This window comes from Rhinichthys klamathensis, unplaced genomic scaffold, assembly GCF_029890125.1.
Source record: "Rhinichthys klamathensis goyatoka isolate OS25496 unplaced genomic scaffold, OSU_Roscu_1.1 h1tg000123l_1, whole genome shotgun sequence".
NCBI lineage: Eukaryota > Metazoa > Chordata > Actinopteri > Cypriniformes > Leuciscidae > Rhinichthys > Rhinichthys klamathensis.
In genome coordinates this window covers 9,305,824-9,328,462 of record NW_026606660.1, presented here as the reverse complement: position 1 = coordinate 9,328,462, position 22,639 = coordinate 9,305,824, and the positions used below count along the sequence as shown (strand labels likewise).

Sequence of the window (22,639 nt, the reverse complement as noted above, 5' to 3'; positions counted from 1 at the left end):
GGTGTTTTTGTCACCCTCTGATGACAGATGCTTTTGATGCACATGAGTGTTTTTAAAATTCAAGGTAGGCGACTTGCCTTTCAGAGGTGACAGCCTCAGCACTTCACTGTTGTGTCTCGTTATGAAACACGTTAAAACAAAGAAGTCAGATTTTCATGCATTCCCCGTTGGTCAGTCCCGAAATTTGAAGCTTTGTCCCACGTCCCGCAAGTCATAAGCAGTGTCCCGCATTTTAATTCCGTCTGCATCATTTTATTTCATCGTCCTTTAAATGACAATTCTACAATAAAAAATGTTAATAATAAAACACTGAACATGCGCAGCGCAGCCGTAATTATTGGTTCTAGTCAGAGAGGGAAAACAAACACTGAGAAACCCCCCCACACACAGACAAAAAAAAAACTGCAACAGAAAAATGGATCTGGCCTCCCGAGAAGAAAAAGCGCCTTGTTCGTATAAGGAATGGGAGAAAAAAACATGGTAAAAAACAGTTACAGGTGACCCTAAAAAAGGAGATGTGTCTAAACACATAAATGAGAAGCCCCTACTCGAAGCTGCCATCAGACAAAAAATATAAATTCAAGATGCACTGAATCCGGTAAGAACGCATTTAATCTCTCTAGTCTTTCCTAATGGAATGTATGTGCTTATTTGGAAATGTGTTTTTTAGCGATTGGATTATTATTTTCAATTAATTATTTAGATTGAAGACCCGTGCTGTTAAAATGAGTTTTATATTATTAGTGAGGTTCACAGCGCCGGTCAGCGCCGTCATTAACATTTTTATAAAGCCTATTAGCAATTTAAAGCATATCACTGCAAAAAGACATCTAATATAAAATCTATAGGCTATTTATTCACCTATAGTATAATAATAGCAAGTTCTCTCCGTGTCCCGCAAAATCAGGTCTGCTGATATAATCAAATATAATCGTAGTTGTAACTCAATGTTTACAGAAGGCATAATTCTCATTGTGTATGCAGCATGAGACCAAGACAATCTTCTGTTCGTGCATGAACAGTTGTATTTCATTCATTAATCTGACTTTGCATCCGTGCATTTAATTGCCATTTGCTCATGTGATAGTAAAATATATCTTAGTAGTATTTTAAATGATATAATTGATTCTATAAACAACTATAAGAGATCATTTTTGGTTTTCTCCGGCTCCCTGCACCGGGCGTAAAGCGAAACCGGAAGTGTAACCGCACACTCGCTGATCAAAAATCCAAAATCCAAAATGGCGGCTACGTGCAAATAGTCTATGGTAAAAATCCAACCACTCCTCTTTTTCTAATTCCCATAAATCATAAGCAGTGCCTCAGAACAAGCTGTTTGCAGATTGTAACTTTTGTGACGTCACATATGCTTAGGCCCCGCCCACAACTGTTGACGGACTCGGCCCTATTAGCATAGACCCCGCCCTGAGTGAGCTTTACACAGTCCGCCATCTTTATCTCCTCGCTAGAGCATTTAACAGTAGCTTTAAAGAATACATTTCTTACTTGAATGCTGCTAAGTTATTCAATCAAGAGCAGTGAGTGATTTTCTGTTTTTCTTTTGTTGTTTGATTCATATTAACAGCATATATAGCAGCTGGTGCTGTATATTACGCTGCTTTCACTTTAATACACAGATCTAATATACACGTGATTTCTTTACTTGCTGTTTACATTCGCAGACAGAACTGACTGTGTTTATGTGAACTTTGTGTGTTTTTGACATAACCTTGTGTGTATTTGACAGTTTAAGTGCTGTAAGACGTGAAGGAGAACTTAGTTTAATACCCACGAGACACTTCGTCTGACAGCCAGCTTCTGTGCTTCGGATGTGTGCGCTCAGAAAACCATATATCAGAAGTTTAGACTGATATGGCTTTAAAACGCATGCAGATAATAAACTTCCATGATGATGAAGAACCTGCAATGTCACGTGAGCGTGACCACGATAGAGATGATAATCAAAACCATATGTTTTAGTTTTTGGCAGCGTATCAGTGGAACGAGCTGCACAGGCTCCGTCCTCTTCTGGAAAGCGGGGCGGGGAGCAGCAGCTCATTTGCATTTAAAGATACATGCACGAAAACGGCATATTTTTCCTTCCATTTAAAAATGGCCATTTAAAACATGGTATAATAAATATCTATGGGGTATTTTGAGCGGAAACTTCAGACACATTCTGGGGACACCCGAGTCTTATATTACGTCTTGTAAAAAAGGGCATAATATGTGCCCTTTAATGTCTTTGTATGACAAGCCAGATTTAAATGAAGGCTTTTATACCAGAAGGACTATTTTAAAGGTAAAAAAAAGGTAAATAAACATTCTTCCAAGTCTTTCTCACATTTTTGATCAGGGTTTCCGCGGGGCATTAAAAAGCATTAAAAGTCTTAAATAGCATTAAAAAGCATTACATTTTTATCCTACAGGCATTAAACATTTAGATACAGTTTTGAAGAAAGTTTTATACTATCAATTTATTTGAATATAGCCTTCATATTTAATCATTTTTATTTGCTGTCGCAAAATGTACGTTAGTGTGATAAACACGCGGAACCAGTTTGGTAATTGCTTCCGGCCAGAGCAAAATTGCCGTGACGTGGAGGTGACGCGGGCATTCTGTACAGCGGTGGACAGGAACAAAACTAGACCAAAAAAATAGGAAAGTGGAAATTCCAGCAGAAGTGGCTGGAAGACAGTTTAACGCTGTAAAATATTTAACGCAATTAACGCAGCAACCGTTTTGTCATCCTTTGGCTAGCTTTACATTATATAATTTGTATCCAGACATCTGTATTAGTATCAGTGAGACTGACCTTCATTCATAATAAAGATGCCATTAAACAAGTATTTGAAATAAACACTTATTATAGGTGTACCGTAGTGATTCAGGCTAAGACAAAAACACGGTTTGGAAAATGGATTCATGATTATTATCTAAATTTTGGACAAAAAAAAAAAAGTTAAAGACTGCAGCTTTAAAGTGCTAAGTTAGACACTTGTTATATTTCAGAGCGACACCATCTCATTCCCCAAATCACACCTATCAGACCTGTCTAACTTTCATCTAACGAATGTGAATCATCTCCTAATAACTTCTTTAAACCCCCACATCGACCAAAAGCATCTTTTACCAGTCGAGGCCATTCCCAAGGCGTCTTAATCATCCACCAGTGTCATCCCCGTGGCTGTCCTATTTCCCTTCATACTGAATGTGTGAAAGAAACCCAAGCGGAAAGTTCCAGACTCCCATTAAAAACTTCCCAGACACTTCTGCAGTTGCGCGCGGTGTATCTGTGAAGGAGAGGGTCCAGACTGGCCCAGCCTGGATTGGATTGACTCGCCAAGGCTCAGACTGGGTCTCTGGAGGGCTGTAGATTAGAGCTGGCCTAATTTCCCCTTCTTCCTTCCGTGACTCTCCCGGGATGACAGTGGGGATTGCAGAGTGCCCCATGGGAATGGTGAGAGAGCCTTTCATCTGCTCCAGATGATCGGTGCGGCTCATCCATAGACGGCCCCCGAGTCACACTTACACGCGTACGACAGCAGGCAAGCTCTCCGCAAATCTGCTTAGCAAGTTCTGCACTGCAGAGAGTAGAAAGTGGCAGTCGAATCAACACAGCAGCGATCAAGGGAAGTGCTAGTTCATACCGTTTATAGCAGCATTACTATTTTCAGTCAAACTCAAGAGCTTTAATGATACTTTATTTGTTTATTTAATAACAGGGTTGTGCAATTCATGAAAGTAAATTTGAATTGAATTGGCCACACCCCATATTAAGTTGATTTTAATTGGAATTGGAATGACAAAAAGTGGAATTTAATCAATTATCCATCCATCCATCCATCTTTCTGTCATTCTATCGATCTATCTATTGTCCTGTCATTCTATCATTCTGTCATTATTTCTATCTGTCGTTCTATCTATTGTTCTGTCATTCTATCTTTTATTCTGTCTATTGTTCTATCTATCATCGTTCTATCCGTCATTCTGTCAATCTATCTATCTATCTATCTATCTATCTATCTATCTATCTATCTATCTATCTATCTATCTATCTATCTATCTATCTATCTATCTATCTATCTATCTATCTATCTATCTATCTATCTATTGTTCTGTCATTCTATCTTTTATTATGCCTGTCTATCTATCTACAGTACCTATCTATCTATCTATCTATCTATCTATCTATCTATCTATCTATCTATCTATCTATCTATCTATCTATCTATCTATCTATCTATCTATCTATCTATCTATCTATCTATCTATCTGTCTATCTTTTATTATGCCTGTCTATCTATCTATCTATCTATCTTTTATTATGCCTGTCTATCTATCTATCTATCTATCTATCTATCTATCTATCTATCTATCTATCTATCTATCTATCTATCTATCTATCTATCTATCTATCTATCTATCTATCTATCTATCTTTTATTATGCCTGTCTATCTATCTATCTATCTATCTATCTATCTATCTATCTATCTATCTATCTATCTTTTATTATGCCTGTCTATCTATCTATCTATCTATCTTTTATTATGCCTGTCTATCTATCTATCTATCTATCTATCTATCTATCTATCTATCTATCTATCTATCTATCTATCTATCTATCTATCTATCTTTTATTATGCCTGTCTATCTATCTATCTATCTATCTTTTATTATGCCTGTCTATCTATCTATCTATCTATCTATCTATCTATCTATCTATCTATCTATCTATCTATCTATCTATCTATCTATCTATCTATCTATCTATCTATCTATCTATCTATCTATCTATCTATCTATCTTTTATTATGCCTGTCTATCTATCTATCTATCTATCTATCTATCTATCTATCTATCTATCTATCTATCTATCTATCTATCTATCTATCTATCTATCTATCTATCTTTTATTATGCCTGTCTATCTATCTATCTATCTATCTATCTATCTATCTATCTATCTATCTATCTATCTATCTTTTATTATGCCTGTCTATCTATCTATCTATCTATCTATCTTTTATTATGCCTGTCTATCTATCTATCTATCTATCTATCTTTTATTATGCCTGTCTATCTATCTATCTTTTATTATGCCTGTCTATCTATCTATCTATCTATCTATCTATCTATCTATCTATCTATCTATCTATCTATCTATCTATCTATCTATCTATCTATCTATCTATCTTTTATTATGCCTGTCTATCTATCTATCTATCTATCTATCTATCTTTTATTATGCCTGTCTATCTATCTATCTATCTTTTATTATGCCTGTCTATCTATCTATCTATCTATCTATCTATCTATCTATCTATCTATCTATCTATCTATCTATCTATCTATCTATCTATCTATCTATCTATCTTTTATTATGCCTGTCTATCTATCTATCTATCTATCTATCTATCTATCTATCTTTTATTATGCCTGTCTATCTATCTATCTATCTATCTATCTATCTATCTATCTATCTATCTATCTATCTATCTATCTATCTATCTATCTATCTATCTATCTATCTTTTATTATGCCTGTCTATCTATCTATCTATCTATCTATCTATCTATCTATCTATCTATCTATCTATCTATCTATCTATCTATCTATCTATCTATCTATCTATCTATCTTTTATTATGCCTGTCTATCTATCTATCTATCTATCTATCTATCTATCTATCTATCTATCTATCTATCTATCTATCTATCTTTTATTATGCCTGTCTATCTATCTATCTATCTATCTTTTATTATGCCTGTCTATCTATCTATCTATCTATCTATCTATCTATCTATCTATCTATCTATCTATCTATCTATCTATCTATCTATCTATCTATCTATCTATCTATCTTTTATTATGCCTGTCTATCTATCTATCTATCTATCTATCTATCTTTTATTATGCCTGTCTATCTATCTATCTATCTATCTATCTTTTATTATGCCTGTCTGTCTATCTATCTATCTATCTATCTATCTATCTATCTATCTATCTATCTATCTATCTATCTATCTATCTATCTATCTATCTATCTATCTATCTATCTTTTATTATGCCTGTCTATCTATCGATCTATCTATCTTTTATTATGCCTGTCTATCTATCTATCTATCTATCTATCTATCTATCTATCTATCTATCTATCTATCTATCTATCTATCTATCTATCTTTTATTATGCCTGTCTATCTATCTATCTATCTATCTTTTATTATGCCTGTCTATCTATCTATCTATCTTTTATTATGCCTGTCTATCTATCTATCTATCTATCTATCTATCTATCTATCTATCTATCTATCTATCTATCTATCTATCTTTTATTATGCCTGTCTATCTATCTATCTATCTATCTATCTATCTATCTATCTATCTATCTTTTATTATGCCTGTCTATCTATCTATCTATCTATCTATCTATCTATCTATCTATCTATCTATCTATCTATCTATCTTTTTTATGCCTGTCTATCTATCTATCTATCTATCTATCTATCTATCTTTTATTATGCCTGTCTATCAATCTATCAATCTATCTATCTATCTATCTATCTATCTATCTATCTATCTATCTATCTATCTATCTATCTATCTATCTATCTATCTATCTATCTATCTTTTATTATGCCTGTCTGTCTATCTATCTATCTATCTATCTATCTATCTATCTATCTATCTATCTATCTATCTATCTATCTATCTATCTATCTATCTATCTATCTATCTATCTATCTTTTATTATGCCTGTCTATCTATCTATCTATCTATCTATCTATCTTTTATTATGCCTGTCTATCTATCTATCTATCTATCTATCTATCTATCTATCTATCTATCTATCTTTTATTATGCCTGTCTATCTATCTATCTATCTTTTATTATGCCTGTCTATCTATCTATCTATCTATCTATCTATCTATCTATCTTTTATTATGCCTGTCTATCTATCTATCTGTCTATCTATCTTTTATTATGCCTGTCTATCTATCTATCTATCTATCTTTTATTATGCCTGTCTATCTATCTATCTATCTATCTTTTATTATGCCTGTCTATCTATCTATCTATCTATCTTTTATTATGCCTGTCTATCTATCTATCTATCTATCTATCTATCTATCTATCTATCTATCTATCTATCTATCTATCTTTTATTATGCCTGTCTATCTATCTATCTATCTATCTATCTATCTATCTATCTATCTTTTATTATGCCTGTCTATCTATCTATCTATCTATCTATCTATCTATCTATCTATCTATCTATCTATCTATCTATCTATCTATCTATCTATCTATCTATCTTTTATTATGCCTGTCTATCTTTCTATCTATCTATCTATCTTTTATTATGCCTGTCTATCTATCTATCTATCTATCTTTTATTATGCCTATCTATCTATCTATCTATCTATCTATCTATCTATCTATCTATCTATCTATCTATCTATCTATCTATCTATCTATCTATCTATCTATCTATCTTTTATTATGCCTGTCTATCTATCTATCTATCTATCTATCTATCTATCTATCTATCTATCTATCTATCTATCTATCTATCTATCTATCTATCTATCTATCTATCTATCTATCTATCTATCTATCTTTTATTATGCCTGTCTATCTATCTTTTATTATGCCTGTCTATCTATCTATCTATCTATCTTTTATTATGCCTGTCTATCTATCTATCTATCTATCTATCTATCTTTTTATCTTTGATCTTTCTGTCTGTCTATCCATCCATGTTACACCTGTTAACCTTAAAAGACATCTAGTTAAAAATTATTTAAATAAATGTCCTTGTATTTTAATTAATTTCAGTTATTTAATTTGAATTGCAATCAAGTTTGCTACCTCATTTTCAAATTCATCCCTAGCCATTCTCAATTCAGTTCTAAATGGTGCACAACTCCATGTAATAAGCCATCTTTCCTGTTCTTCCCTGAATGTATTATTGATAAAGAAAGAGTCATTGTGAAGACTTGTTGTAATTCACACACAGTGATTGCTGCTTGTGCATGCCAGAGATGCTTTGAGCAGCCCATGCTCACCGTGTCTTGCCGTCTCTGAGGTGAATTCTTATACTTTATTGATTGTAGATGAAATTGCTCTGGTGGTAGCCCCAGTGGTGAAGACGTGACTTCATTTGTTGCTTTGAAATTGCATGTGGTTGCAGAAGCAGGACGTGTGCGCACATATTTATGTGCATTTATTTTGTTTTAATCATCTCATCATCTCTCTCTCCATCTTCTTTCTCAAGTCTCCTGCTGCAGTGTCCTCGGGTCCAGTAAAGTCAGTGATTTACATACTCTTGAATGTATTCCCAAGCATTTTGCGGGCTGTGAATTCTGTCCCTTCATTTAGGTCTTTGTTTCCTTGCATGCCTTGCGGCTTCCCTGGTTTGTGAATAGCCCCGTAATAGCATCTCTTACTGTCCATCATTGAGCTAATCTATCCGATCTGGTTTCGCATTTCAGAGTTTTTACTCTCTTGAGGTTCTGGAGTACAAACGCCTCCTTTCAAGCCTTCCTTCGGCGGAGCCCACATGTTTGCTATCAGAAGTATTTGTGCATTCCAGATGAGTCAGTGCTTCTTGCTCCTGAGCCACTGTTTGGATGCCCTTCAGCCAAATTATGGAAATCGTAAAGCTTATGTTTCCCCTGCTTTGCATGGAAGGCTGGGAAAAACAGATTGCGGCGCTCGCAGCAGTTTTATGCTAATGTCAGCCTCCTCGTTTGCCGTTAATGTGCAGAGACCAGACTCGCGTCTCTATGTAATGGGGCATGTGTGTCCGTAACCTGCTTTCCTGCGAACAGGAATGACACAAACCTGCGCTAGCGCACTCTGGCTGAACCTGTTTGTCTCACGGTCCCATTGCAGAACAGATGCCAATCATGTTGCCAGATCGGCTTCCTGCTCAGCCAGATGTGTTTTGGGCTGACACGGCGCTTTAAAGTACCGTGGACGTCCTTTACAGTCGCTCTGCGGTGTGTTGAGAGATAAAGTAATGAGTAGGTGTGTGTGGGCTCCATCTGCAGGAGTGCCTCTGTCTTTAATATCCCTCTCGCGTGAGTATAGGGGTCGTGTTGTGCCCTTGCCTGTAAACATCGTGTTGATGTTATCTGCGCTGCATCAGGGCGATGGATGTGCAGGCTTTAGAGGTTTGGCAGAAGCGCATTTAGGCTGCCGAAGTGTATTGCTAGTTCACTCACGCATCCTGTGGAAAAGATGGGGATGGAGACTTTGCGTTCAATGTCGCCTTTTGTTGTCCTGGTAATGTTTCACTCTGCAGACATTGTTCATGTATCTCTAATGTCACAATCTCTGTTACCGTAAATTGTATGTTTATCTCTGTAAAGCTGCTTTGAAACAATCTCCATTGTAAAAAGCGCTATATAAATGAAGATGACTTGACTTGACTTGACTAATGCCTGAAAAACTGACCCCCCCCCCCCCCCCCCCCCCTTTTTTTTAGTATGTAAATAAGCAGTCATTTAGTAATATTTTATCCAAAGCAACTTGCGTGCACTAAACTGCGATGTACAAGAGCGCTTCAAGCAACCCAAAATCGATTTCACATGTCATTACTTTCTGAAATGCAATTCATAATGCAAAGTGTTGTTGTAGAACATATAACCTTTGGGTTACAATCCCAGATCATTAAGCACAACTCCTTGTATCTCTTTAGGTAAGCCTAGAGTGGACGGCCAGGCCCCAATGCCTTCACGGGTCATCATTAGCAATAAACCAGCAATCGTAACAACGTCCTTCCCTCCCATTACCATTTCTGAACCCAAGACTGCTCCTGCTATTCGGAAACCCAACACCATCTTACTGGAGGTCCAGTCAGAACCGAAGAAACGGACCCCACAGCTCAAAATACAGGTAACACCAGCTTCACACATACAAACATAGCTGTATGATTATCTTCAGCTGATTTTGTCACTTCACACACTATTTCACTGTATTCAGGGGCATAAAAATGAGACTTTACAAGCTTTGCATTACGCATCGGACAATATCACTTCCCTACTGCAGGTTGAAGTGGCTTTTATTCCATGTGTTATTCCACATGTGTTTTGTTTGCAGGTCCAGCCTGGTGTGAACATTGAGAGTTGTCTATGCAGCAGTCCAGCTTCTTCTACGCCATCAATTCCAGCCGAAACCATCCTTCCTCCACCTTCGATTCACGTAAAACCTCCCAAATCACCAACAACACTACGTAGACCCTTATTTTTTGAAAATGGAATGGTTTGGTTGGCTTTATCAGCACTACTCCAAATTTCATTTACATTTTGTACCAGAGAAATAGCTTATAGTTTTGCAGGTTTTCAAATTGATGATACACCTAGCCAGGACGTCCTCTAACATGTACATTTGCTCGTGTGTGTGTGTATTCATACACCAGCTGTCTTGGCTCCGTTCTGAGAATGGATGGATATTATGCCATTAAATGTTGGCTGTGCTCCAGCATGCTGTAGTGCTATAAGGGCCAGGTTTGCATTTCTCATCGCACTGCCATTGATTTTTGCCAAGCCGTGCATGCATGCGCCTTCGTGCTCTCAGAACCTGCCCAAGCGGATGAAGATGGATGAGGTGTGTGCGTTTGCGTGTGTGTATTGAGCTGAATGTATAATGTTTCAGGGGGGACTTTGCCGCCGGCGTTTTCTGCTCTTACTCCTCCAATCCCGACCTCAGCCATTCACATCTGGTTGCTAGGCAACAGATGCAGCTCCGTTGCTCTTCTGTCGGAGCAACACGTCTAGGAGGACAAAGCCTCTCTGTGGTCTGCCCGCCGCTGTTAGCATCAGAGGAATCATTACAGCTCTATAGAAATAACCCTAGAAACACGTCTTGCGATAGAATCCGTCGAGTTAATTTGGGGATGCATTTCCTCTTTTGACTTCGAGTTCAGGTCGAGTTCACAATCAGTCACATTCTCACTAAATTTAAGACTTTAAAGCTTTTGACTATTCAAAATATTGTGAAGATTTAAAGTGTCCTGCGTACTCTAATATAGTTCAATCTTTGCTAAATACTAGAATAAATACATTTTAAAATATTTTTTATTAAAATACATTTTTATATAAGGAAATAAATGATATACATTTTAAAATACATTTTACATTTTAAAATAAACAATACTTTTCTTTAAACTGTAGACTATTTAAAATATTGTAAAGATTTAGTGTCCCGAGTTGTACTATAGTTCACTGTTTTCTAAAGATTTACTAATACTTCATTTAATTTATAAATGAAATAACTGAAATATATAATATGAATACAAATAAATATATTTTTTTACAATTTAAAATACAATTTTATATAAGTCAGTCAATACATATCAATTTATACATTTAAATAAAAAAATACATTTTAAAATAAATAAATGTTTAAAGCTTAGAATATTCCAGAGATTTAATGTGTCCCAGTTACTATACATTACTATTATATATATATATATATATAGAGTACAAATTTTGAAAAGATAACAGTAGTAGTGTGTATATACACTCACCGGCCACTTTATTAGGTACCCCATGCTAGTAACGGGTTGGACCCCCTTTTGCCTTCAGAACTGCCTCAATTCTTCGTGGCATAGATTCAACAAGGTGCTGGAAGCATTCCTCAGGGAGTTTGGTCCATATTGACATGATGGCATCACACAGTTGCCGCAGATTTGTCGGCTGCACATCCATGATGCGAATCTCCCGTTCCACCACATCCCAAAGATGCTCTATTGGGTTGAGATCTGGTGACTGTGGAGGCCATTTTAGTACAGTGAACTCATTGTCATGTTCAAGAAACCAATTTGAAATGATTAGAGCTTTGTGACATGGTGGAAGTAGCCATCAGAGGATGGGTACATGGTGGCCATAAAGGGATGGACATGGTCAGAAACAATGCTCAGGTAGGCCGTGGCATTTAAACGATGCCCAATTGGCACTAAGGGGCCTAAAGTGTGCCAGGAAAACATCCCCCACACCATTACACCACCACCACCAGCCTGCACAGTGGTAACAAGGCATGATGGTTCCATGTTCTCATTCTGTTTACGCCAAATTCTGACTCTAACATCTGAATGTCTCAACAGAAATCGAGACTCATCAGACCAGGCAACATTTTTCCAGTCTTCAACTGTTCAATTTTGGTGAGCTCTTGCAAATTGTAGCCTCTTTTTCCTATTTGTAGTGGAGATGAGTGGTACCCGGTGGAGTCTTCTGCTGTTGTAGCCCATCCGCCTCAAGGTTGTGCGTGTTGTGGCTTCACAAATGCTTTGCTGCATACCTCGGTTGTAACTAGTGGTTATTTCAGTCACTGTTGCCCTTCTATCAGCTCGAACCAGTCTGGCCATTCTCCTCTGACCTCTGGCATCAACAAGGCATTTCCGCCCACAGAACTGCCGCTCACTGGATGTTTTTTCTTTTTCGGACCATTCTCTGTAAACCCTAGAGATGGTTGTGCGTGAAAATCCCAGTAGATTAGCAGTTTCTGAAATACTCAGACCAGCCCTTCTGGCACCAACAATCATGCCACGTTCAAAGTCACTCAAATCAACTTTCTTCCCCATACTGATGCTCGGTTTGAACTGCAGGAGATTGTCTTGACCATGTCTACATGCCTAAATGGACTGAGTTGCCGCCATGTGATTGGCTGCTTAGAAATTAAGTGTTAACGAGCAGTTGGACAGGTGTACCTAATAAAGTGGCCGGTGAGTGTATATATATATATTAGTATATTTTACAATACATAATTTAATTTTAAATTAATTCAAATAAATACATTTTAAAATATAAGTAAATATTCTTATGTAAAATATAAGTAAATAATATAAAATAATAAATAAATTATGATTTAGTTTTCACCATAAATACATTTTAAAATATTTTTAATTAAAATACAATTTTAAAATATTTTTAATTTACAATTTTATATAAGTAAATAAATACTATACATTTTAAAATGCATTTTACATTTTAAAATATATAATATTTTTTAACTGTATACTATTTAAAATATTGTAAAGATTTAAAGTGTTCCGAGTACTATAGTTCTTTCTTTTCTAAATATAAAATAATAATAAAAAAAATTTAAAACTATTATGAACTATTAAAATAAATGTTATTGAGGTAAAATAGTGCAGCTAGGTGTTCGTGTGTGTGGCCTTTACTGCACAATACACACACATATATTAATATATAATTATATTACATTAATGGCAGCCATAAACATCCTGCAGATAACCTAATGAACTATATAACCTGTTTTAAGAATTGTTTATTATTGTGTGCAAATGATTATTGTTATTGATAGTTGTTGTTATTATTGATAATATTATTATTTTTTTAACAACAGTGTATTTTATCATGTTGATGTTGCACGTTTTTGTACAAGCAATAGACATTTAGTCTCTGCGTGCGTGCGTGCGTGTGTGTGTGTGTGTGTGTGTGCGCAAAAGGGTACGTCTTCCCCTCAAATTGTGTGTCTGATGCAGTTCGGCAGAGGTGTTCTGGTCTGTCAGCTCAGCAAGGCTGCGTTCAGCACTCTGTCTGTGCCCAGTTAATGACCTTGACTCATCAGACTGGCAGACCCCAGCCTCCACCCACACAAACACACCCACAAAGACACGGGCAAGGACGTACACTCACACACGCTCTCACAAAACATGCTTTGAATCGTACACTTCACTCCCACCAGGCCTGAGGCCTGTCAAACAGAGGGAATGAAATATGACTAAGTCTCACAGTGCTTGTGCTTAAAACACATGATATCTCCGTCCTCTGAGACTTGACATTTGGAGTGCATTGCAGTCACCACTGGCTCATACTGTTACAAAGTCCACTTTTGTTCTTTGAGAAAATATTGTGATAGATAGATTTTTGTAGATCTTAAACAAAAAGGAATAGTTCACCTAAAAGTAAAAGTTCTGTCACCATTTACTATAAGAATTTCTTTCTTACGTGGGACACACAATGTGAATAAGGATGGGGACTTTCAAGGACTCAAAAAGATTCAAGCACAATATTTCAAGTCCTCTGAAATCATTTAAAGTTTTTTTTGTGATAAACAGGCCAAAAATGTATTGTTTCTATACAATGAGTGAACTATCAACCATTGCAACCGGATCATGGAGTCATCATCAGTGTGAATCCACCCGATTCACGAATGAACCAAACCATATTTGTGAACTGAATCCTTCCTTCTATGTTCCACTGAAGAAAGAAAGTCTCACGGGTTTGGAACAACATGAGAGCGAGAAATTATGACAGAAAACTATACAAAGGAACTATTCCTTTAATTTGCAGTTCAGCTGCAAAATTACCAGTTGCTCTTTTTATTTCCTTCTATTTTCAGTGCAAGTGTGATTGTGCACATGTGTGTGAGCAGAATAGTAAGTAATATTGTGTTTCTGTAGCTCACTGCAGCACGCTTGCTGCAGTCTCGTGTGTTTCCGCAGCTCCGATGGAGTTACTCCACACACACACACACACACACACACACACACACACACACACACACACACACACACACACACACACACACACACACACACACACACACACACACACACACACACACACACACACACACACACACACACACACACACACACAGACACACAGACACACACACACACACACAAACACAGACACACACAATATAATTAAGGGGGGTATTGTCACAAAAAAACCAATGTTTATCTTATATCTCAAAATAAACTAGGATAGAGTCATCAGGAATGATCTTGTGGTTTGTTTTGTGACTGACTGTACATTTATCCTGCCTGTTACACGGCTGCTTACTAAATAAATAAATGTAAATGAAATATTGATTTTATGATATAGAGTAGGACATAAAACTAGCACCGCAACACAGGAAGATTTTTTTTAAGTTGTTTTTAAAATAAGTCTCTTATGCTGCATTTATTTGATAAAAACTACAATAAAAAGAGTGATATTGTGAGATATTACTTTTTATTCTGACCCCATACTTTTCAACAATAGTGTAAGACTGCAATTAATTACTGTATAAGGTCAAGGTCAAGGTAAACTTTATTATCCACAAGTAGGAAATTCATGTGGTCACCATTACACGCTTCACTGTTAAAAAACCTGCTGCATACAAATAAAAACATAGATACAAAAGCATTAAATACAAAAGCATTAAAACATTTAAACATTAAAACATAAGAAAAACACAGACAAGACGGACAAAACAACAAACATTATAGAAACATGACAAGCATGTGTGAATAAATAAACTAGCTAAATGCTAGCTGATTGTTGTACAATCTAATTGCTGTAGGCACAAAAGAATTGCTGTACCTTGTGGTCCTAATTTTCCTTTGCAGTAGTCTACCACTTGACCTGTTACTTCTTAAGAAACTCTGATGAAGAGGGTGGGTTGAATCATTTATAAGTTTAGTGATCAGTATTGTATAAATATTTGCCTGCAGAATGCTGTGACTGACTAATAAGAAGCATGTATTCCAGAGAGCTGTAGAATAATTGGATGTAACATCTATTTCTTTATGTGCCATCCAGGATAAAACACCTACAACTATTGTATAAATGATAAAAAATTGTGACAAGAGCTGTAAAATCTATTTTAGTGCTTTAGGAGGAGCAATGCGTATAACACTATCTGTGTCGCGTACTCAGCACACCCGTAGCTCTCATTCACATGAGCAGACCATTTCTCTCCGTTACCATGGAGACGAGGCTTAGCTGCATGAGGCAGAGACCTGGAAAACTGATGCGTGATTCTCTCTCTCATACACACACACACACACAATCTCTTAAACAGTTACAGTTTATGTCCTTTCAATGAATGATTCATTAAATCTTTGTAGGTATACGATGTAAAGACACTCTTGAATCTGTCTTGTAAGATTGGTTGATGAGACAGCGTTTTATTGTATTATGTATCGTGTGTGTGTGATCAACATCACGTTTGCGACTACATCCATTTGAGGAGCTGTCAGGATATGGTGGGATTTTTTTGACAATCATTTTCTCACCCTCATGTTCTTCCAAACCTGTATGACGTTCTTTCTTCAGTGGATCACAAAAAGAGATGTTTTGAAGAATGTTCACGCTCCTCTTTTCCATACAAATGAACATGTACAATGATCATGACCTGTCAAGCTCCAAAAAGGACATCATAACAGCACCATAATAGTTATCCATACAACTTGTGCACTAGTGCACAGTCTTACAATAGCTTTATGTAATGCACAGATTGTCATTGTTCAAAACGTCTCATGGAATGACAGTAAATGATGACAGAATTTTCGTTTTTGAAGGAACTTTTGGTTGAACATTGTAAGGTCTTTTTTTTAATGAAACATATGCATGGATGAATCTATAACATGCTTTCAAAAAATAGATTGGGTGAATTTTAAATCCACACTACCCAATGGTCAAGTGTCATCTTTTATGTCAGCCTGTCATCATTATCCTTATTAACTCACACACTTAAATCTTTCTAATCTCCTCAGTTGTTGATGAATTTTGTAATTTCCAGACACGGTATTGCTTCCTGACCTCTGTCTCCGTATCATTGCCTCCCAGGCCGCCGAGGAACCCCATGCTGGAGAAGATCAGGAGGAAAATATCTTTCCCGGAACCAATTTCTTGGCCGTAGCTGACATCAGCCAGGTACATTCAATTAAAAGCACATTTCAACCCACACACTCACTCCAGCTCGTAACGTAAAGGTCATTTCACAGCCTGGTGTCCACCCTGAGGGTATCAGCCCCTATCCACTGTTTCCTACTTCCTACTCCCATTTGCATTTTGACCCAACTACAAATGCCCATTCTCCACGTCTCCTCCTACTCGGATATATTGGCCATCAATGGCTCAGTGCTCCAATAATGAGATTTTCAGAGCCAAAGGGTGAAGGAGAACATCGTTTTCTTTAATTAACGAAGACCAGAGAATGGATGAGAGTTTAAAATATCATTCATGGGCTTGAAAAAAAATCTAATTACAATGTGCCTGCTAAATTGGCCTTTCAGTGAATTGATATTGAAGGGGTGTGGTGCGTATTGCCGATATTTCTCTCTTTTTGCCGTTCAGGAATTCAGGCTTGCTCAAGCATGCACACAGAGACATAAGCCCCTTATATTTACTGCTAACAAGCAGTGCAGGACGCCCCGCGTATGGGGCATCAGGCCGATTCTCTCGCTCGGTCTTACAAGGGCAAGGCGTCAGTTAGCACCAAAATAGCATGGCAGTCATTAGACGGGAGTTGGAAGCAGGCAAATTTGTGTTTTTCTCACAGGCTTTTGTGGAAGGTGCTGGGAAAAAGAGTGTTTAAATGAGAATAAAGAATCGTGGAGGGGGTTGCGTTTCAAATCACATGAGCTGTTCCACAGTGACCCCTTTTGGTCTGAGAGGGAACATCTTCCACAGATGAAGCTCAGTTGGAACCGATCTCTGGTTAACAGGTTTTGCGGTGGAAGGAAATTGTTTTGTGTCGATATGCTGAAGGTGATAATTGTTTGCAGATGTTTGCCGTTAGAATATTGATTTGTATGGTTGTATTTTGAAAGGTTTGCATCAGAGATTCTTTGAAAATATAATATTTTGTTACAGTCCTGGGCTGCATTTCCCAAAAGCATCGCAAGCCTAATCGTAGAGATTTATCGTAGAGACCATTGGTGGCAATTGTTCTATGATCAACTTAGGCTTACTATGCTTTTGGGAAACTCAGTTCTGGTTGTCAAACTCAATGTTAGCATATAATGTGCTTTTTCTTCATTCAGTACTTGAGTCTTCTGCAAACTGGAGGCTCTGTGTCAGTGATTTTCAACTTGTTTGACTCTGAGGGCCCAAATTGTCTAAGACAATATTCAGTAGTAGTGGCAATATATTAAAATATTGATTACATTTGAATAATTTTTCAAGTTTCAATAACTGAATGTTATTTATTTTTATAAAGCAATTAATTCAAATGAATTTTACAGTCATTCGTGATTACGAGATTTTTTTAAAAATAGTTTTTACTCACAATTAGCAATTTCTCTGCAATTTATAACTAAAAAAAATATTTTAAGAACAGAACTAGACCAAATTTATATTTTTTTAGGATTTTATTCATTTATTTCAGGCCTAGAAATCACACTTTTAAATTTCCCCTTATATATCTGTTTTCCAAGACCATGGGAACTCGGGTCCTTAAACAAAAAATGGCAGTTGTTTAGAGAATTAATTAAAATAAGAAAAAATTATGTCATTTTACATTTTGATTTTTAGCTGTTTTAGCTTATTTTAAAGTCATCTTGTGCCCCTCTGGTTGAGTATAAGGCAAGCATCACTTAGCACAAGCATTTCTAGTACTCATACTTAAAGTTAGTGATTTGAACAACCCCCTAGCACTGAGTATTGAATCTTATCTTGTACCGTTTGTGCCAATCATGCGGTTAGTACTTTTGTAAAGTGATTTATATCTGGTACTGGTAGACAATAAAACTGGTGAAAAAGAATCCCACAGACTTGCATTGAAGGAGAGACCTGAGTCATATCTAGAGACCAAACAACTTGAAACCTGCCAGAAGACCCCAGCAACCTATCAGAGAGATTTTCATGACAAGTCCTACTGACTCTTTTTATTTTGACTCTCTAATTGTTTGAATGGCAATTAAGATTGCAGTTACGAGTCCAGGAATATAAAACATTTTCCAAAGATTGAGAGCAATAAAAATTCAAGCACGTTGTGCAGCAGTTGCGTGTATCTAAGTGTTTTTTCGAGGTCTGGCATGTATTCGGTCCACTTGTAGTTTTCCCAACAACCAAATAAAGGCCACAGCTACTTAAGTCCAGACCCCGGTGAACAAGCTCTCTCTCTCTTGGACTGCAGGCATGAATCACTGCCAGCTCCTAAAATGTCATTCCTCCAAGTCTCCAGTGCCTCAGCTTTGGCTCGGCCAGTTCTGATGGAGCCATAAACTTCAAACGGGCCCAGCGCCCGACTGGCAGAATGCATTTCTCTCTCTTTTTCCTCTGGCAGCCGGCCACTGGAAATGAGCTAATCGCTCCTTACACAGACCTCCCTGAGTCCAAGCCAAAGGAATCTGAACATTATCCAAACCAATGACCGAAATGTTGAAAGCTGGCTCGCGGATCCAGCGATGGAATTATACAAGACAGACGTCCCCTTTTCACTTCAGCCTCCCCTTCTGTTAAGACTGTAACGACCACTGTGAAATTGTGCTCATGCTAACATATGTTTGCCATTACCGCACGGTTCACGGTGTGCGCTTTTATTTGCTGTCATTTGTGTTGAAAGGTAAATGTCAGATCCAGTGAGCCGTCAGGGATATTTTTGCAGTAATGGATTGTCAAGTCTCTTCAGAAAGCCTTGTGTTGGCAGATATATATCATAAAACTGCTAAGACTTAATTTTCCCGAATGCTGTGTTAAATTCAGGAAACACACTGTGGACTTCCAGACTCCCCTATAGAGCTCAACGGGCTTCCGTCTCCTCCAGCTGCTCTGTATCACGGCCCAGCGTTTCCTCCACAGCCTTCCCAGTCAACCCATCTCACCGAGCCCATCCTGAGCACCATCCAGCAGAGAGAGACCCTGGAGAACAGGCTGGTGGATTGGTGAGGATCTACTATCTGAACACATTTCATCTGCTGCACAGTTATAAGCATTAAATGAAAATATTATTGATAAATTATTGTTTTTATTATCATCACATTAAGCATAGAACACATAGAAACCTGAATAAAAAGTATTGTGGTTTCTGCAAAAAATATTATTTTTTATACATTGATCATGTGACAGGATCGTATTAAATTGTAATAATATTTCACAATTGTGCAGTTCGGTACAACAGGAAAAAGCAACAAATCTCCAATGCTAGGTTTCTTTCATTGATTTTGAACAGACAGTATTGCAAATTACAGTGTGTTCCAATTAGCGGCATTTAGTCCCCCTGAGGTAGTTGGTACAGTACAGACTCCTTCTGTGTATTAAGCACTAAGTACATAGAATGCACTCTTGCATAGGTCATATTTTTTGGTAGGGATGATAAAAAACAAAAGGTATTTAGTCACAATCAGCTACTAAACTGAAAAGCATTTCTTGTGTTTATAAAAGGAGTAAAAGTGCCATCTACATCTGAGCCTTACTTCACTTTTCCAAGAGGAGACAGAGAGTGAAGCGGCACAAATCCACAACACAAATCGGCACAAATGATTTTGTCTCATTATAAGCGGAAACAACTTTAAATACTAGTCATTTATGGTCATATTGATAAGAGTAAGACATAATTCGAAACTGTAAAAGTTTCTATTTTTATTTGTGCACACTCACAATAAAAACAAAGGTCACACTATAGATTAGGGTCCAATTCTCACTATTAACTAATTAATACCTCTGACTTTTGCCTCAATAAACTCCTAATTACTGCTTATTAATATTTGGTAAGGTAGTTGTTAAGTTTAGGTATTGGGTAGGATTCAAGGATGAAGAATATGGTCATGCATTGCTGATTAAGGCATTAATATGGGCTTTATAACTACTAATAAACAGCCAATTTCCTAGTAACATACATGCTAATAAGCAACTAGTTAATAGTGAAAATTGGACTCTAAAGTGTTACCAAAACAAAACCTTGTGCTTTAAAAAAAACAAAGAGAAAAAAAACAGGATGCCGCTTTTTGCGGTCCTGGTTTTATGGAGCACTTCTGAACTCTTTTTTGGGAGGGTTGGTGCATATATCGTCTCTTCTTCTTCTGCTCTTTTTCCACGTGCACCCCCTTCTGGATTTGAGTGTGGATCGCCTCCGCCTGTGACTGACTGTATTCGTCGTCTGACTGTATGCACCGAACACTGAACACGTCTGTACCGTGACCGTTCGGGACGAATGCATGTACCGGTACACCCCTACATGACACTACAGCACTGTTTTGTCATTTCTGTCATAGGGTGGAGCAACAGCTCATGGCCAGAATGATCACTGGAATGTTCCCTCAGCCCGCCCAGACTCATCCAGCCAGCCAATCAGAGCCGGAGAATAGTGTGACATCAGACATAGGTGACTATATGTAATTTTTTTATTGCACCTTTACATCTCACAATGATAATCTCTTAATTATCTGTTTAATTCTGTATACTTTGGTGGATAGGGGCTTCTTTACCATCTATAAAATAAGTAATGTGTGTTAAAAGCTCCCAGTTTACAAGCTTTAGAAGTTTGCCGGTCTGCGTTTCATACATCTTCACCAATGTGTCTGGTCAATGTTAAAAATCAACAACACAATCAATAACACATGACACAAACCAGCAAGAATGATCCAGCTTCACCAGGTTCCAGTCTACAAGCTCATAATTTTGATTCATAGCGTCTACAAATGCGAGCTGCGCATTTGTCAAGCGTGTCAGCGCGCAGCAAGATTGTATTTCCTCATTAAAGCACGATTGCTTGTGCTCAGCCCCTCTACTCCTCCTCCGCTCCATCCTTCCGTCTCCGTTGCGTCACTTCTGCTCAGTTGGCGCGGAGGTCCTGCCTCATTAATTCTCGCTTTCGTTTAATAGAAAGATCAATGATGTATCAAATTTGCAGAGGAGGCTCGCGGCAAACTGTCGTCAGCATATTCACAGACTGACTAGACTCTTCCTCCTGTAGAGGAACTGTGTTTGTGTTTGAACGGAGTCTTCCCCAAGACAAAAGGAAACGAGAGCCCTGCCAAGAATGTCAGTTCTGTATATTAGTTTTTTAATAGCACCGGTCCAAAATGCTTACGGGTGCAAGAATTCAGAATAGGCTGGGGGAGAGGTAAAGCGGGTCTCAAATTGGATATTAGAAATTACTTTGCTGGCAAACTCAAATTTGAAGTGCTTCAAACTTCAGAATATTGTGGAAATGCCAGGATTGTGCATGGGTTATTATTATTTGGATGCACATTAAGAGTTTTAGCTTTTTTAATTGATGTGAAATTGTTAATATTAGCAATGCTCTTGTTAAAAGTGATGGTAGGTCAGACCTCTGGCCTAGTTGTTTCAAATCCAGGTTTGAATCCGGGACTGTGTTTGTCCTGATCCCATTACCCAAAACACATTGCATTTCTTTTAAACCCCTCTATTGTCTTTGTCGGTAAAAACATGGCAAAAAGCCTAACCAGCATTTAGAGCTGGACACAATATATATAATAAATATACATTTTAATAACTATTTCTTATAAATTATATAATTATTATATTATATTCATTAATATTGCTTTCACATTTTATGGTGAATTTTGAGTAAGCTTTTGTTCAATTTCAGCAGTTGACCGTTCACTAAGCGCCACCCTGATTGGTTACTGTTACTTAATCAGATAAGCATTCATTAGGAAATAAACTCCTGATTTTTGGGGGTTTTAGTATAAAAATTTTTTTATATGTGCATATTATTCTTAAGTGGGCTGGAATGAGTTGTAATTACTGAAAAGTATTTTATCCGATTTTGATAAATGATACAACATGATTATGTATCAGAATCTATGCAAATGTTTTTCACGTCATGCAAAACAGTTATTTTAGTATTCGTTTTACTATTATAGTATTTGTTCATAATTTGAATTAGCTTTGATTTTTATATTTCATTTATCCATTTTAG

The 22,639-nt window shown here is 36.9% G+C and overlaps 1 protein-coding gene across 2 annotated transcripts in view; it reads left to right on the top strand.

Annotated features, from left to right (window-relative positions):
• Positions 1-22,639, top strand: part of kiaa0586 (KIAA0586 ortholog) — a 131,142-nt gene that overhangs the window by 70,530 nt on the left and 37,973 nt on the right. For both annotated transcript variants that reach the window (XM_056256132.1, XM_056256131.1), the window contains exons 17-21: positions 9,711-9,907; positions 10,112-10,213; positions 16,597-16,683; positions 19,459-19,637; positions 20,967-21,076. In XM_056256132.1, the coding sequence (XP_056112107.1) occupies positions 9,711-9,907; positions 10,112-10,213; positions 16,597-16,683; positions 19,459-19,637; positions 20,967-21,076 (675 nt within the window). The remainder of the gene's footprint in view (positions 1-9,710; positions 9,908-10,111; positions 10,214-16,596; positions 16,684-19,458; positions 19,638-20,966; positions 21,077-22,639) is intronic.